Source organism: Cavia porcellus, unplaced genomic scaffold, assembly GCF_034190915.1.
Source record: "Cavia porcellus strain 051 isolate PalLab524CR breed Dunkin Hartley unplaced genomic scaffold, mCavPor4.1 scaffold_1, whole genome shotgun sequence".
In the NCBI taxonomy this organism is placed as follows: Eukaryota; Metazoa; Chordata; class Mammalia; order Rodentia; family Caviidae; genus Cavia; species Cavia porcellus.
The window spans coordinates 235,732,988-235,750,258 of record NW_026947484.1 but is presented as its reverse complement, the minus strand read 5'-3'; the positions used below and the strand labels follow the sequence as shown (position 1 = coordinate 235,750,258).

Sequence of the window (17,271 nt, the reverse complement as noted above, 5' to 3'; positions counted from 1 at the left end):
GGCCAGGGAGGCATACTTGACTCTTTTCAAACACTGAGGGCTGCCGGGATCCTCCCACCGGCCCGGCCGCATCCCCGCCCCCAGCCTGCCCAGGGCTCCGTCCAGGAACCTACCCATAAGGCCAGGTGCAGCCCCTCTGCGGTCCGGCTCAGGTGTGAGCCCCGGCCCTGAAGCTCTCTGTAAGTAGCTGCCCGGCGGGGGGAGGGGAAGGGGGCGAAGGGGCTGGGGGCGGAGGGGGCCGGGGAGGGGGAGGGGGCGCGGGGGGAGGGAACAGTTCTTTGTCTAGAACTCCAGGTCACGTGGGCCCCGCTGGAGGGCCTGGTTGGCTGCGCGCGGGCCGGGGGAGGGGGCCGGCCTCCGACGCTGGCGGCGGGCCAGCCCCTCTCTGGTCCGAGGGGCGCAGGGGCGCGGGGCTCGGGGGCCCGGGGGCGAGGCCGGGCTGCGCCCGTTTCCAGCGCCCCGCCCCGGCCGCCGGCCCTGCCCCCTCTGCCCGACTCCGGAGGCGATCTGCGCGGGGCCGGGGGCGAGGCGGGAGCCCGCGGGCGGCGGGGAGGAGGGCGCACGGCCGGGGGGCGGCGGCCGGGCCCGGGCGGGGGGCGGAGCGGCGCTTTCCGGACAGTCTGGGAGGCAGGAGAAAGTTGGAGAAAGTGAGTTCCGCAGCAGCACTACCGAAGCGAGAAAAAGAGAAAGCTTGCAGATAAGAGTTAGGGAAACTCAAGAGCACAGACGGAGGCGGACCGAAGGCGCCCGACGGAGCTCAGGCCGAGAGCCGCTGGGGGCCGGACTGGTCCGGCCCAGCCGCCGCGGAACCAACCCTCTTCTGGCCAGGGCCCGGCCCAGCCGCCGGTCTCGCTGGCTCTTGTGGAGTGCACTGTCTCATTTTGCAGTGTGTGAGGCTGATGATGAGGACGCTTCTTCAGGAACTGCAGTGCCTTCGTCCCCAGCAAGACACGTGCGTCTCGAGACGTCTCCACCTCCTGGAGCCTCTGGGCCCAGCCTGCAGAAGCAGCTTCAGCCATTTCAAGCTCCGTCCTCAGGCAGCGAGGCAGCTACCTCCAAGGCGGCCAAAACCTCCTTCCACAGCCCCCAACTAGGGGGATGGGAGCCTCAGATACAGAAACAGACACTCTGGGCTCTGCCCTTGGGGCACTGACAGATTCCATTGGATTTGGGAAGATGAAAGCCTGGCGTGGTGGCACAGGGCCTGTAATCCCAGCACTCTTAGAGGCTGAGGCAGGAGGATCACAAGTTCCAGCCTGGCCTGGGCCACTGAACTACTTAGGGAGACCCTAATAAAGTCAATAAGAAAAAGATGAAAGGGCTGGGATGCAGCACCAGGCAAAGACCCTGGGTTCAATCCCCCAAACCACGAAAAGAAAAGAAAAAATACTGAGAAACAAGCCACCACAGTACCACAAATACCAAGCAGATGGCAGTGGTGTGACTGATAAATGGGGCTGAAGAGGTCAGAAGATGAATGGGGTCCGAAGGAGTTCAGCTAAGTAAGAAAAGAAATCCCTCCCTCACCTCTACCTTAAAGGGCACAGACGAGAGGCTGGATAATGGGACAGAGACTCAAAGTCTTAGCGCATAGATTCCGTAACAGAATAAGGATAAGGTTTTTCTGACAAGATAAATGGGTGTTTTAGAGAGAATGGCCTGGTTCAAATTTGCCAGATGAATTAGAAAGGAGAGCGGGAACTGCAGGTGAAGGCGCCCAGCAGGAGAGGTCTTATCTGAAGATCTGAACTTGAGCTGAGTCCACCACCATGACCTTGACACAAGCCACTTAACCCCAAGAAGTCTGTTATCTGCAAAACAGGAGCGATGCTGTTAGCTCCCTGCAACCCCAAAAGACCAGCACCCTAGGGACCATGAGAGAACCAACTCCCCGGTGCCTGGTTCCTGGCCATGGGGCAGCTGGGACACACCAGTCGGAACATCCTTCCCAGGGGCATCAGAGTAGGCAAGCCCTGAAGAGAGGGCAGGAATGCAAATCAGGGGGCCCTCTCCACGGAGAACTGGTAGGTGTGGCACAAGCTTCCCTGCCAACCCTAGAAACATGCCCAAGGGAAAGGAGCCATTCCAGAGAAACACAGGCCCTAACTCTACTCACAACTCAGTCAAGGTATCTGCTTGGGACAGCTTTTCAGGAACTCCCCAAGCTGGGCTGAGAAGCCGTGAATTTGGGGCTGAAGTGTAGGTTGAAGGGAGAGTATCTGGTCAGCATTCACAAAATCTTAGATTCCACCTGTAGTACTAAAAAATCGCCCTGAATTTACATCAGGGCTGCCCTGGACCTGTAAGAAATTTAAAATGACTCACTTAGCTGCTTGCCTGGCTGCTATCTCCCCAGCATCCAGGTCTGTCACCAGGTCAGCCTGCCCCTTATCCCAGGCCTCCTCTCAAGAGGAAGTTTCTCAAGCAAGGTGCAGTAGTACACGCCTGTAGTCCCAGTACTCCGGAGGCTGAGGCGGGAGGATTGCTGTGTCTGAGGCTGAACTATATAATGAGACCCCACTGAAAAAAACAAGCTAGCTTGGTGATGTGGCTCCATGGTAGAGCTCATCTTGCATGCACAACACCACCAAAAAAGAAGCCAAAAATTTTTAAAAGGGGAAAGGTATGTGGTAGCTAGGGATGTAGCTCAACCCCCAGTACTGGAAAAAACAATATTGTTACCTTTTCCATACAACTTCCCAATTTAAGCAAAAAAAAAAAAAAGGGGCTGGGGATTTAGCTCAGCGGCATAAGCGCCTGCCTCGAAAGCAGGCAGTCGTGAGTTCGATCCCCGGTACCAATAAAAAGGAAAACGACAAAAAAAAAAAAAAAAAAAAAAAAAAAAATCCCAGACCCAAAAGGGTTCCTCAACAACTTAGGGGCTCTTGTGGCCATGCAAACCGGTGACACTACCCTTTCATAGATGGAAACATGTGACCAGTGCTGCGCCTTTTTTTGGTCAGGGGACACAGACCCCAAAGCAGAAGACATCCCAAGATCTAGGATAAACGGGTATTTTTAGTAAAAGAGAAGGGGAAATAAAATAGGGTAGACTTCAACAACCCTCAGGTTACAGATGCTTTTGACCTGGCTAAGTAACCTTCCCTGGGTAGGTCCTGGGATAGACTTTTTGTTTTGGTTTTTTGGTACCAGAAATCAAACTCAGGACTTTGCGCTTGTCAGGCGGGAGCTGTGCCACTGAGCTGTATCCCCTGCTCTGCCTTTCTGAGATAAGAGATAGTCAACTTAAAAACAGCAGCCCAGGGGCTGGGGATTTAGCTCAGCGGCATAAGCTCCTGCCTTGCAAGCAGGCAGTTGTGAGTTCAATCCCTGGTACCGATAAAAAGGAAAAAGACAAAAAAAAAAATTATAAAAACAAAAACAAAAAAAAAACAGCAGCCCTGTGTAAAATAAGTCCTGCTCTTAGGATTCCTATCCAAGGCTGCTGAAAGGAGGGACTCTAGATGAACAGAAGATGCAGATGTCAAGAGCCTAAAAGAGATGTTGGAGAGAAAGGATCCAGCATGGCCCCACAGAGAGGGTGACCTCACAGCAGGGTACATTTCCTGTCTGGCAGGCAGACACCAGTAACTCAATAGGCCATCAATGCTGATCAAAACACCTCTGAGGTCACCAACTCCGCTCCGAGCCTGTATTCCTGAGGCACACATCTAAGTCTAATTACATTTTCCAGTTACTCTGCAACCAGTAAGATGCCAGAAAACAGCAGAACAAGTGTTGTGGTATGCCCTTAAAATAATGACACATCCTTTTAGATGTTGGTCACTGTACCCTTCAGGTGTACATCACCCTTCTTAGTTATGAGCACGATCACAAGTGTGCAGACTTTCCAGTCCTATAGAACCGAGACTCGACCCTGGACTGCAAACCCCACTCAAGACCAGTACTGTCCGAAGGTCCAGGGTGCACGCCTGCCTGGCTAGTTTTAACGGAAAGGTTAGGTTCTGTAGCATATTTTACCATAAAATGCTATCTTGGTGGAGTACGCTGCTGCCCACTATGCACAGAACCACTACCTGAGTCCCCTTACTCAGAACCAAAGAAGCCACAGCCCTGCACAGCCACACACTAGAAGTCACTGCGTATCTTCTGCAGCACAGATCTCCACCAGCTCCCCACTCCCACCTCACCCTTGCAAACCTAAGTCCACCGTGACCTGTGGCCCAGCCCATGCTCAGGAACCCATGTGCTGCTGCTGCTCATGCTGGCCGGTCCATCTTTCTAGAAGGCCCTTTCCGTAAACTCCCACCGGCCCCAGTCCTACTCACCCTTCTAAGGCTTCCACCAAGAAAGCTTCTCCAGCCCCACCCGGGCCACTGGGGCAGCTGCTGGCTGCAGGTAGTTATTTCAATTAATTAAAATTAAATAAAAATTGGAGCCCAGCTCAGTTATATTAACTATATTCTAAGTGTCTGAGAGCCGCACGGGGTTGGGGCTGCAGGCCACAGATCAGAGACAAGGTCTATTTGGACAGAGATGCTCTGGCCCCTCAACCTGACTTTCTCCGTGCTGTTCCTTACCTTCCCCTACTGTCCCTTACCTCCCCCCCTCTGTAGTTCCCTCCTGGATCTGCCAGTCTCCTTTGCCTGTAAGAAACTGACTGTGTACTCATCGTCTCCATGAGATTAAAAATCATACAGGGCCAGAACTATGGAAGCCACATGGACTGATGACCTTGTACACAATGGAGGATGGAAACAGTATTTACTGAACTGAATGCAACATGGTCTCGAAGCCTCATCCCAAAAACCACCACTCAAGCTCCAGGCTGGGGGACAGCCACTTTCTATAGCAGACATTCTAATGACTGTCAAGAGGTCTGGGTCCAATCTGCCTGGCACTCTTCACTTTCCTGTTCCTCTGCCCTCCAAATGAAGCTTGCAAGCAAATAACCAGGACTGGACTGCTGGCAGCAAAGCTAAAAATAGCCCCGGAGCCAACAGCATGGAGTTAGCAGGACTTGTTGCTAAGGAGACAGCTGCAGAGAGAGCAACTAAGCAGAAGAAGGTGTCAGACACACACTGGAGAGCAGAGGCCAAGCTGGGGACTCTAAGTTGACAGGGGTCCAGGACTCCCACTGAGATGTATGCTACCTTCTGGCAGCTCCTCACTGATGTTTTAAGTGGGGCAAATGTTCCCCTGTCCCTCAGTACCTCATCTCCATGGAAACCACCATGACTAGGGTAAAGTACCAGCCCCTGGAAAGGAGGCCTCTGCCTGGAGCTGGTTGTTATGGCAACATCCCCCTTTCCTGTCATTCACTCCTGGCTTCTCCTGAGGGAAGTGGGGGGGCCTGGCTTAGCCAGCGTGACCAGGAAACGCAGCTTCCTGACAAGACCCACCTGCCGGGCCCATCAAGCAGGGTAGAGGGTTTTCTTTCCATGGGGCCCTCACAGGTCCTCATGTCATGAGAACCCCAAACTTCCCAAGACTTGAATGCCTCAAGACCACCCACAGAGGATTTTACAGACAGAAATTCTTGGGCTCTACCCACATGGACCGGCAGACTCAGGGTTGGGGCCTAGGCTTCCCTAGGTAATTCTGATACCAGGTATGGGAATCACTGAAAGCCCTGTCGGTCTGTTATAAGCGAGGCCTGGAGAGGATTGAGGTGTCCCTCGGGGTCAGAAGCACAGCTGCAGAGCAAGTGGCCTGGAGAGGAGGGGCAAAGAGGGGGACATCGGAGGTGCGTTGCCTTGCATCAGTACACACATTCCAGGCCAGTGCCCCATCTTCTGGGCCTTGCCCTCCTGCTCCCCTTTCAAGTCAGTACATGCTGCTATCTGATAGAAGGTCATGATTTAAAACCGAAGCATCGGACAAGCTGTGCCCTATGGCAGAAAGCAGAAGGCAGGGGTCTGGAGAATATGGTTCCCGGAGCACGCAGGAGAGGCAGCCCAGACAGATGATTCTGGCTGAAACAGATCCACCCACCCCCCAGCAAAGCAAAGTCACCATGGCAACTGCAGTGCTGCTGGCCTAGTCAGGCTGTACGCCACCAGCCCAACCTGAGGCTCAGGCGAGCGAGGCACAGCATTTGGGTGACTGCGGTGGTGGTGCACAGGTGCCCACCCCCGCTTACCAATTTAGTTTCCTGACACCAACCTGTAGGTCTGCCTGAAACACACCTCCCACCAGGCCCCTGGGTGAATGTCCTGAGCACCTGCTCTGGCTGGGTCGGTTGGGGGAGGCCTCTGAAGAGCAGAGGAAAGTGACCAGATGAGTGTCTGCTCCTCTTACCCACAGGCGAGCTGTGTACCCAAGGCCCACCACACAGAAACCACAGCCCTCATTCAAGGCAGCATGCAATTAGATGGTAAATTACGCGGTACGATGCTTCCTACATGTGCTGGGGGAAGTCGGAGGTGGCCTGGATCAGTAAAGACAGGATTCATGGGGAGATGAGCAAGGGTGTACTGGGAATGGACTCAGCCTCGGGGAAGTAAAGCCCAGACCCGGGATCACTTGTCACTCACGGCACTAGCTCCCCCACAGATGAAGAGGAGAAATGAGCTGCTCTGGGGCAGCCACCGTGCTGGCTGGGGAAGGCCAGTGGCATAGGCCTGCTGGGCCCACCCTGGAGAGAACCTGCTGGAAGGCCAGTCCTTCCCTCCTGACCACAGCCTCCCAGCAGCTCCCTTATTCCAGGCAGCCTCAGCGGCCTCCACACCCTCTCCTGGTCAGCCCTGCTGCCCGATTGGTCCACAAGGCCACGTCAGGCTCCTGTTTCTCACTCTGCACCTCGGCCTTCCCTTTCCTAAACTCTGGGACTGCTCCACACACCCTGTTCTCTTTCCACTGACCCTTCACTCCTGGGGCGGCACTTGCAGGCAAGTCTGGAGCCCTGGGCAGGGGGCACAGATGATGCCATGGGGGTGACGGGTGCCACTCTGACACTGGGCCTCGCTTGCCTTTACCTGGAAACCCATGGGCGGGGCTGTGGCTCGCAGGTCTTGGCCTTGTAGGGTGCTGCAGCCATGACAAGACCTGGCTTCTCTGAAGCTCAGTTATCCAATCAGCCTAATGCTCCACAAATGAGTGCCAAACGTTACAGGTGCTGTGGTCGCTGTCACTTTGTTTTAGAAAGCAGTCCCTGGAAAGCAGTGTCAGAGGTGTGGCCACAAGGAACCAGGCTCACCTTTGCCACCACCCTTCCCCCACTGCTTCCCAGGCTCGGGGAGGGGCAGAGGGACCACCATTCAGATTCAGGCATGCAGATGCTCTCAAGTTTCAGGACCCAGAGAGAAGACCAGGAGGAGCCCAGGGAACCAGAGTGGCTGCTGCTGTAAACACCAGGAACGCCTTCCATCTCCATCCCAAAAGGAAAAATGTAAATTCCAGCACTGAGTCCTTTCCGGTCTTCCGCCCCGGGGCCTGGAAACTGCCTGCCTCCGAGCTATAAGGACATCCTTCTAGCGCCAAGGACAGCCGCAGCTTGGAAGCACTGGAGACCCCTACCAGACCCTCAGTGAGGCCGGCTGCTGGCAGCGCTGGCTGCCCAGACAGCAGTGTTCCAAACAACCAGTACTGAAGACAGTTGGGGGAACCACTTAGGGACCAGGTTTGGGCCACTTCTAATCACGTGACGCCTGGCGGTTCTTAAGCTTTGGCAAACCCTGGGGCGGGGTGCGGACGACCCACAGACCCTGGTTCAGGATACTTTGGGTACACTGCATAGATGCTTCTGAGGGGTACAGAAAAACCTGTCCTTCGGGGAACCCTGAATCCTAAGTTTTCATTTTCTGACTGTTTATTGACTTTTTTTGAGGCAGAGTCTTGTTATGTAGTACAAGATGGCCTCAAACTCACATTGAGCCTCCTGCCTCAGCCTGCTGAATGCTGGGGTCACAGCGTGCACCACAATGCTTGTTAATCTTCAGATTTTTTTTTAAGCCATATAAAGTTGCCCTTCAGGTATCATCTACATTCAAATACCCTGTAGTCGGAGCAACATTCCTATTTTTGGTCAATCCTGAGCTGGAAGTGAAATAGAAATATTTGTTTTTTGAAACAAGGTCGCACTGTGTCACTCAGGGATGGTCTTGAACTCACTGGCTAGTCCAGGATGGCCTTGAGCTTGTGGCAATCCTCCGGCCTCAGCCTCCCCAATGAAGAGATAACAGGTGTACTTCACCACACCCAGCTAAAAATATAAATACCTTTACTGCCTACATCTCAGGGATAAAGAGGAGGAGGTGAGGAGTCTCATGGTGTCGGAAGAGTTAAGGGAGTGGCAGCCATGGCAGCTGGCGTGGGGAGGGGTGCGACCTGGGAGGAGGGAGAAGGGTGGGAGCCAGGAGGCCTCAGGCATCTAGAAAGGGCTCAGCGTTCCTCGAGCTGCTCCAGGAAGTGATCCCAGATGCTGCCCTGGTGAAACCTACCCTCACGTGCCTCCTCGTCCTGGGCCTGTTTTCTGTGCACTTGGGGCTCCCTGCTCAGTCCTCCATGTGATCATCGTTCTTCGAGTCTGACCCCAGATCCTCCACTGAGGAGCTGACCACTGCGCCCCTCCCCGGCGACACACACTGTCCACACTGGCTTCTCAAGGGCAGCCGGTCCCACACCTAACTCGGTGTCCCCGCCACCTATGAGGAAACAGGGCTGGGCAGGGGATTCTCACAGGTGCTCAAAGCACTGTGCCCCTGCCACACCCCAGCAGAAGACAAGCTGCTAACTAGGGCCTTATAACAAGCTTCTGCTCATCAAAACATACTTGACATGGGCCAGGCCTAGTGGTGCCCACTTATAATCTCACACTGGGGAGGCTGAGACAGGAAGATCACTGTTAATATCTGAGGCCAGCCTGGGCTTCCTGGTTGAGTTCTAAGGCCAGCCTGAACTACTTCATGAGTCACTGTGTCAAAAAAGAAAATCTCCCACCTCAAGCCTGTTCATCTGTCTGTCCAGCATCCCCTACCTCAGGCTCCCAATCCTAGGCAGGTCTCTCCCTTCCCTCCAACTGGGACGAGTTGTAACAGCTGTCTCAAGTCACCTTCCAGAGCAGACCCTCAGTCCAGGCCACATGTGCTGCCTTGTCACTGGCCTTGCTCCTATACTGCCCTCTGTGGCTCCCTAACGTACACGCCTGCTCCCCACTGCAGACCAAGCCTGAACCTCTCACCACAGCAGGAAGGCCCGCGATGATCTGCCCAGCTCCTTTCAAATTTGGCCTGGGCTCCGCGTCCTGCAGCCGCTGCAGGCTGCCTCTCTCTGCCCACCCTGTGGTCTTCCCACACGCCCTCCTCTCATGCCCACTGTTCCTCTCCAGGGCGTCTCCAGAAAGCTTCCCTGGGCCTGAAAGAAGCCAGTGCCCTCCTCTGTGCCTGTGTTCTGCTGGGGTGCCAGGTGCCACCCATGCTGGCCAGTTTGCCTCTAGGACTGGGACCGTGTCCGGGGTGACACAACACCCAGGTAAGGGCCACTGACTCCCTGAATTCGTGTTTCAGCTCCTTTTAGAGCCACAGAGAGAGTCCAGCAGCCTGGCCCTGGCCTGGACATCCCTGGTGATCCCTGACCAGTGGCCCAGTCTGCAAGGGAATGCTGTGGGAAGCCTTCCAATGCTGACCTAACGCTCGAGGCATCTCCTTGAGAGATGCAAAGTTCCAAATCCCAGGGGGTTTCTGTGCCCACCACCTGGCCAGGGTTTCTGCACAGCCTTCTTCCACTGCCCGGCAGGCAAACTCCTCCCTCAGTAAGGGCCACACAGAGTCTGCCATGGCACAGCCTTCCCTGGGGATGCCCGCTGGGCTTGGGAGGGGACCCCACAGCCTCTTGGCTCTTTTTTTTCCATTTGTTAACTTCAGGATCTTACTAAATTGGCCAGATTGGGTTGGATTAAGATTCTCCTGCCTCAGCCTGCCAAAGTGCTAGCATTACAGGTTTGTGTACTGCTACAGCTAGGCCCACTTTTTTTCTTTCTTTTCTGGGGTTGAACCCAGGGCCTTCCACAAACTGGGCAAGCACTCCACCACTGAGCTATACCCCCACCCCTTTTCAAATTTTATTTTGAATTTTTTTTTGTACATATATTTTTTAATCGGTACTGAGGATCAAACTCATGACTGCCTGCTTGTAAGGCAGGTGCTTATGCCGCTGAGCTAAATCCCCAGCCCCTAAATTTTATTTTGAGACAGCGTCTCACTAAATTGCCCGGTGTGGGCTTCAACTTCCAGTCGTCCTGCTTCATGAGCAGCTGGGATGATGGGCATGCGCCACCCCCTGCTCACTCTGTGGTCGTACCAGGTCACAGTGTGATTTATTCATTTCCCTGCCCACCTCTCAGAGGACAGTAGGCTCCCACATTCAAGTCCATGTCGGTAGTGTCTGGACAGTTTTGGCACATGGCAGACAGGCAGACACACAGGGCTTAAAGACTGAGCATGTAATACCTGCTTAATAAGAGTTCCACACCTCTTTGGAATGACAAATGATTAACTATGTGATAAATAGAAAGAAAAGTGGCCGTAAGAGGCAGATCTTGGTAGATGGTGGCCAGAGACGGAGGAAAAACCGAGGAGCTTCCCGGGAGACTCCTGTGTCAGGCAGCAGATGTGCTCTGCAACAGCACCTTTCTCACGAGAAGCCAAGGCTGCCTTTTGTACCTGGGCCTCGGTGCCTAACACATCCTGCTTTAACTTTCTTCGTCTTCTTTTTATTTTTCCAGGCTGAGGATTGAAGCCAGGGCCTGATGCATGCTAGGCAAGTGCTGTACCACTGAGCTACGTCCCTAGACTTTTCTGATCCTGGTGTGAAAAGAGAAAGGGAAGCAATACCATGGTACCAAAGAGCAAATGGCCTCAAAGCTGTCTATAAGACCTCTGGGGCTTTGTTTGTTTTGAAATAGGGTAACCCAGGCAGGCCTTGAGCTCATGATGCTCTTCAGCCAAGGCGTGGGGGTTACACCCACCATGCCTGGCTCTTAGTTCTGACAAAGATGCTTCGTGTGTGTGCCTGCGGGAGGGTCCTGGAGGAGAGGCCTGGAGTGCACTCCAGCCTTGAACTTGGAATTCACGTACAGGCAGTAAAGATGACCGAGGGAACCAGGTTTGAGTCTTTCCCAACTTGGCACCACCTAGCTATTTTCATCACGTTATAAGCAAAGAAAAAAAAACTAAAGCGAAGAGAGGAGAAAGAGCTCCTCCAATTGATGGATGGGCTAACCAGGGACAGAAGCTGAGACCGGAAACTAGGCCTTGGGACTCCCACTCCAGGGTTCTTTCAATCCAATTTCATAATGTCAGACACATGACCATGCAAAAACAGCAAGTCAGGGGCAGGACAAGGGACAAGTGAATGCAGCTGGGAGGGACAGGTCAAGGTCATGAGGATGAAAAGGACCCAAGTCTCACAGAGGGCACAGGCCAGCCAGGACAAAGGTGGCGAGGAGCCAGTAAAGGGCAGCTGCTTGGACGCTTCTTTCTTTTTCTCCTTTGGCAGTACCCAGGGCCCTCACGTGGAGCTATGTCCCTTTTTATTTAAAGCCTGGTCTCACTAGGCTCCCTAGGTTGGACTGGAACTTACAATCCTTTTGCCTCGGCCTCCCAGAGGGTGAGAAGTACAGGTGTGCACCAGTACGGCCAGCTTCCCAGTGAGACGCCTCTCTTCTAAACCTGCATGTGAATGTCATCCATGTGGCGCTCTCCTACTTCCCTTCGGAACCCTTCGCTTCCCAGTAGCAAGAGGGTTGATGATCTGTCTCACAAAGCTGGGAGAGTAACCAACTGACAGAGCGTGTGCTAGGCAGCCACGAGGCACAAGGCCTGGTTCAGTCCCTAGCACCAAAAACTAAAGAAAAGAAAAAGAGGTTACAGGACACGAGGGGACTGTGCCTTCAGACCGCGGTGAAAGCTGGCTTGGCACAGTGCCTGGTGCCTGCCAATACTCAGCAAATCCGCCCTTTTCCCTTTCCTAGTCATGGCCAGCAGCTGGACCCTGAGCACATTTCGCACTGCTAAGAGAGTGGGACCTGTCTGGACAGCTATTACTCCCTCAGACCGCTGAAAGGAAGGAATTCTGCAGCGTGCAAACAGCTCCCCACTTAGAGGACACCGGGGAGTTGCTCTGTGACAGTTTTCACAGCTCACTACCAAGATGCGCCTGCCCGGAAGTCACCCTGATTACAGGAGGCCACCGGAGCACCTTTACCCCTTACATGGCCTTTTGGCCAAGTGTGTCTGCTGTGCCTCCTCCAAATGCTATCACCTCCTCCAAGGGGAACGTGGGTTCCGAGGCCCCCTGGGCAAGTTCCGGTGTGGCCAACAGGGAGGCATGTCTGCATGGCATACCACTCTCTCATGATTTGGTTTCAGTCTTTATTGGTCTACTTCACAGAGGCCCAGGAGATCACAGCTTACTGTCTCAGCCCTGGAATAAGGTGCCGACTTAGGAGGTGTGGAGTGATTTATTAAATGGAATATGGCACGGCAGGAAGCAGCCCTCTGGCCATTTCCCAGGCTTTTCCTCCTAGGCTCACAGGAAGCAAAGAGTGAGGAGACTGCAGGTTGTAAAAAGAGGGTAGGTAAGCTTGGCTAAGCTCACAGAAGCTCTAGCAGCAGCGCAAATGGCCAGTAAGCATCTGAAAAGATGCACACTTGCTCACTATCTGGGAAACGCCGATTCCAACCATGGCAAGACACCATGCTCCCACCCATTCGATTGGCAAAATATTGACGTTGGCAGAGGTGGAAGCCATCTCCCATTCACCAAGCGTGCACTGGCATTGCTGTTTTTAGAGCAATTGGCTAGACTTTATAAACTGCAAAATGCACATTCCCTTGGGCCCCGAATTTTTCTTTCCAGGTATCTGGTCTTTCAGCAATGAAGACTGCAGAAAGGATGACCAAAGATGTTCACGGCTGCAGCGCCTGGGTGCAAAACAGCAGCGGCGGCATAAAGACTACCGATAAATAAAGTGGTGGGTGGGGGGGGCACTGGGGATGGAGCTCGACTGGCCAGACTCGGTGTAAATGAAAAGCCAAGCTGTGAAACGAAACTACAGTGTGGTCCATTTTGGTAAAATGGGGGGGAGGGCTGTGAAGAAAAATTATTTACACACCTAGGCAGATGAACCGGAAAAACTGTGAGGTTGCCCTGCCTACCCACCATCTACCTACCCGTCCACCTAACAGCCTCCAGCACCTCTGGTGGAGGAACTGAAACGGGGAGAAGGACTTTTTGTAACTGGAATGCACTTGTGTGACACTTGTGTATAATGGCTTCAGCGTAGGCTGGCCTGTGCTCAGGCCTCTAAAGGCATGTGTTACCTTTTGAATCCACACCTGAGATCGGGATTGTTGATCCAGGTGACACCTCCTTCCCCTGTCCCCCTGCCTGCCAGGCCTGGGGACCAAAGTGCCCAGAAGGCCTTTTACTATCTCAGCCCTGGAACTTAACTCGCTCAGGTTGGGGAAAGGCAAAAAACAAGGTGGTGGACGCTGCTGTCACTGAGCTGAGACGTGCCGAAGAGCGGAGCGCAGCCGGGACACCCACGGCCCTCTGGGGTGCCTCCGCTCCCTGGTGAGGTCACAGGATGCCTCGGGTCCCATGGCCTGGAAGGGGGACTTGTTTGTAGATGGCACAATCTGAACTTGCCTTGAAAGGCCACAGGCAGCAGCCCTCTGCCCTCCCAAGACCTGAAGGCTCTGCGCCTTGCTGGACATCCCGGGATGGGGGTGGGCTGTGCTTGCAGAGGGAGCACTGAGATCACTGCCAGGTCACTCACTCACCATCATCACGACTCAGTGTTTACTGAGCATCTAGTAAGGACAAGGATGCAGGAGTCCCAGGGTCCTGACCAACAGGTTGAGAGCAAGGGAAGAGACCAGATCCTACTACAATAGGACAGAGTACACTTGCCTTAAAGCAATTTGGAATCTGGTCGGGGTCTCTGTGGGCTATTATTACTGGGTCCTAAAACAACTGGGTAAATTGTAGTGGTGAGAGGGCTGAAGTCTTAAGAAATGGCCAGAAGAGCTCTACCACGATGGGGCAGTGACCGGGAGCCATTGTATGTTCTATAGCAAGTTTTTTTGTTGCTGGTGGTGCACGCCTGTAATCTTAGCTACCATCCAACAGGCTGAAGCTGAAGCCGGAGGTGGCTCCAGTTTAACAAAATGCTGTCTTGAAATAAAAAAATACAATCAGGCGTGGGTAGCACATTCCTATAACCCCAGCACTTGGGAGACTGAGGCAAGAGGACTGCTGTGAATTCAAGGGCAGCAAGCAAGCAAGGGCAGGAGGGAAGGAGAAACAGCGAGGGGGAGCCAGAGATGCCGCTCGGGGGCCAACACCCCTGCCCCTGTGTTTTAATCATTAGCACCATTTTTAAAGTTTTAGAATTTTACTAGAAGAGCTGGGCATGTAGCTCAGTGTCCCAGTGCCTGCCCAGCAAGGGTGAGGTCGTGAGTTCAATCCCTGGTACCAAAAAAAACCAAACAAACAAAAAATGTTTTTCTAGGAAACCTATCATTTTTCATATCCTGAGTTAAATAAGAAAAAGACCCCCTTTTCACTGGGATCAAGGGCAGGCTTCCATGCTGTGACTTAGAAGGAGCACAGTTGGAGAATCAAAGAACACTCTAGAAGTTCTTTAAGCCCTAAAAGTCATAATCTCTGTGCTTCCTGCCTCAGGCCTCAGCAAGAGCAGAAACCCCACACAGAACGGGGTGAAGAAGCAGAGCCCATCTGAGCTCTGGAGCCAAGAGCACAGCCCCCTCCCCGCTCCCATTTCAGGAGGAGCTTCAGTGCCCACGGCCAGGGTCTCTGCAGACCTTGACCAGGGCCCCTTTTCCAGGCTCTTCCAAAAGAGAAATTTCTGCATTCCTGGATCCTAAAGGAACGAGAAACCATCAAGTAGCCAAAAGCACTCCCTTCCCTGGGGCTTGGAGCTTTCCCACTACACAATGGCCTTGGGGTCACAAGGATGGAGAGTGCCCTGTGGCTGGCGGCGGGTCCACACCCTCTTCTCTTTGTACTTTCTCTTCCATCAAACACTCTAGAGGGCGGCTGACAATGTGCCCTGAGGACTGACTTCGCTTCCTAGTCTGTCTGCACTGGTCACCTCCTTTCCCTCACGAAGCCCTCCCGCCCCCCGCCCCCCCCCACCCCACCAAAGCTCCTGCCCACGTGGAGGCGCACCTCCACCTCCTAAGTGCAGCTTCCCCAGCCTGGGCAGCACCTTCCTCAGGAAGCCTTCTGCTTTACCAGACACCACTTCCGGAGCCGGGCCGCTGCCCCTCACAGGCCCAGCCACCTACAGCTCCTCCTCTCTCTGCGATGCATTAACACTTGCACTTACGGTCTGGGACTTTCTCCTGTCTCTGCTAGGTGAGCTTTTTGGTTCTCTTGGACTGAGATGCCAGATCTGCCCCCTCACACACACACCCCAGCAGCCTGCACTTCCCTAAGCCCAGCCTCCAGGCACCCACAACAAACCCTTGCTCCTCCCCCCACCCAGTGCTTCCTCCCTGGGTGCTCCTATGGGATGGATGTAGCCATTACCAAGTGCCAGGCCAACACCCCTAGGGTCCCTCTGTCTTCCCCACCCCTCCTAACCCTCAGCCAGCCTACTGATTCCATCTCCACTGCCACTGAGTCCTTCTGCGGCTCCCTGGTACACTCAGAACAGCCCACCAGCCTCTGGCAGGCCCTCAAGGACCCAGCTTGCTGCTGGGCCTTGCCTGGCCTTGTCTCCCTCCTGCTCACCACACTCTGGACATACAGTTTCTGACACACGTCAGCACCTAGAACCTTCTCCCTGCCCCACTCCTCCCAGCCAGCACCATGGTTCTTTTAGATCTTAACTAAAAGGTACCTTGTCCCAAGACACCTCTGTTGGCTACCAGGCCTACAGTAGGCCTCTGTTATATTTGGTTTCTAGCCTATTTGTTTTCGGCCTGTCACCCCCAAAAGCATGTCAACTCCATGCAAGCAGGAGCCGGCTCTGCAGAGCCTCTTACTCCGACTGGTATGCACTAAGTGCTCAGCACACACTTGTTGAAAGAACAAGTGAACCCATCAGCACGTTGAGACCACACAGTTCCTGAGGGGGAAACTGAGGCTCTGCCAGAGCCTGACAACAGAGAGATGGAACTGCCTTTGAGTTTGCTGGTTATGAGGGACAGAGGGGGCCCAGACCAGATGGCACCTCACCTCCCTTTTCCAGCGTGCCAGCCACTCGTCCCGCTTGCGCTTGCTGATGTAGTAGGGGTCCCCAGCTTGGAAGGTGAGGCGCGGCATGGGCCGCTGGCGGAGGCTGGACTCCCAGCCCAAGCCACCCCGCAGCCGGCCCCGGGAGCCCTAGGACAGAGAGATGGCAGAGAGACAGACAGGCATTAAGGTGGGCACTGATCCCCCTACAGGGGGTACCCCTCCTGGAGGGGAAACTGGGGACTCACCTCTAAAGAATACGGACATTCCGGCTCTTGGCCAGAGGGGTGACCCGGGGGTGCTGGGGAAGCTCTGTCCAGGCCAGGGAAGTGAGGGACATGTGTGTGGGGGGGGGGGCACACGGACAAGGCCATGCAGAGTGTTCCTCTCCAGAAGGGAAAGCGCTGGCTGCCTGGCTGGGGGACTTCCAACCTCCACCCCCACTTCCTGTCCTCCTCACACAGGGGTGTCAAAGAAGGGGTGGGGGCCCCACACAGGGGTGTCAAAGAAGGGGTGGGGGCCCACCCTCCGGGCCCCCTCACACACTCGCCAGTCGGTCAGAGCAGTGGCTTTCTTCTAGAATCAGGATCCACAGAGCCCCTGGGGGTGAGGAAAACACTTGCCTCCGTTTTCACAGATTCGATGTTGGTCTCCTTCTGTTCTTTGCCTGTGGAGAGGAAAGAACATGGCGACCGTTGGCAGAGTTACCAGGCTGGCTCAGAGGCTGTACCTGGAAACCAAGTCCCTGCCAAGGGGACAGGGTCCTCCCATCATCTGGCAGGGTGTGGTTCAGTCACAATGGCCTGCCCATGCTGGGCACTGTGCTGGCCCCACAGACTCCCCATCAACACCTGAGCAGAGAGACCTGGGCTAGATTCAAGGCCCAAGAACACAAAAACAGGAGCAAAGTCAGGGCATACGTGGCCCACTGGCTGGCTGGCACACAGAAGAGGCCAAAAAATAACCCCCTCTGCTGTTCAGTAAACCAGGCGCCTCTCCAGAGCCCCAGGCAGGACACCAGAGCAGCACAGCGTGGGTGGACTTGGGGGGCCGACTTCAATGCCTTCCACAGCCCAGGGAGGGGCACTTATGTCCGTGCAGGAG

At 54.5% G+C, this 17,271-nt stretch overlaps 1 protein-coding gene and 1 long non-coding RNA gene across 9 annotated transcripts in view; one reads left to right on the top strand and one right to left on the bottom strand.

Moving 5' to 3' along the window:
• Positions 1-17,271, bottom strand: part of Dnmt3a (DNA methyltransferase 3 alpha) — a 96,905-nt gene that overhangs the window by 21,654 nt on the left and 57,980 nt on the right. For 6 of the 8 annotated variants that reach the window (XM_063231378.1, XM_063231381.1, XM_013155785.3 and 3 more), the window contains 2 exons: positions 16,791-16,834; positions 16,171-16,317 (listed from right to left, as the gene is read on the bottom strand). In XM_063231378.1, the coding sequence (XP_063087448.1) occupies positions 16,171-16,317; positions 16,791-16,834 (191 nt within the window). Of the gene's footprint in view, positions 1-113; positions 137-16,170; positions 16,318-16,713; positions 16,835-17,271 lie in introns of those variants that run through there. The other 2 variants (XM_063231383.1, XM_063231387.1) reach the window with 2 other exon arrangements.
• On the top strand, positions 21-12,946 carry LOC106028335 (uncharacterized). Its single transcript, XR_010041344.1, has 3 exons — positions 21-179; positions 9,290-9,432; positions 11,933-12,946. It is a non-coding gene; the product is annotated as an uncharacterized LOC106028335 (long non-coding RNA).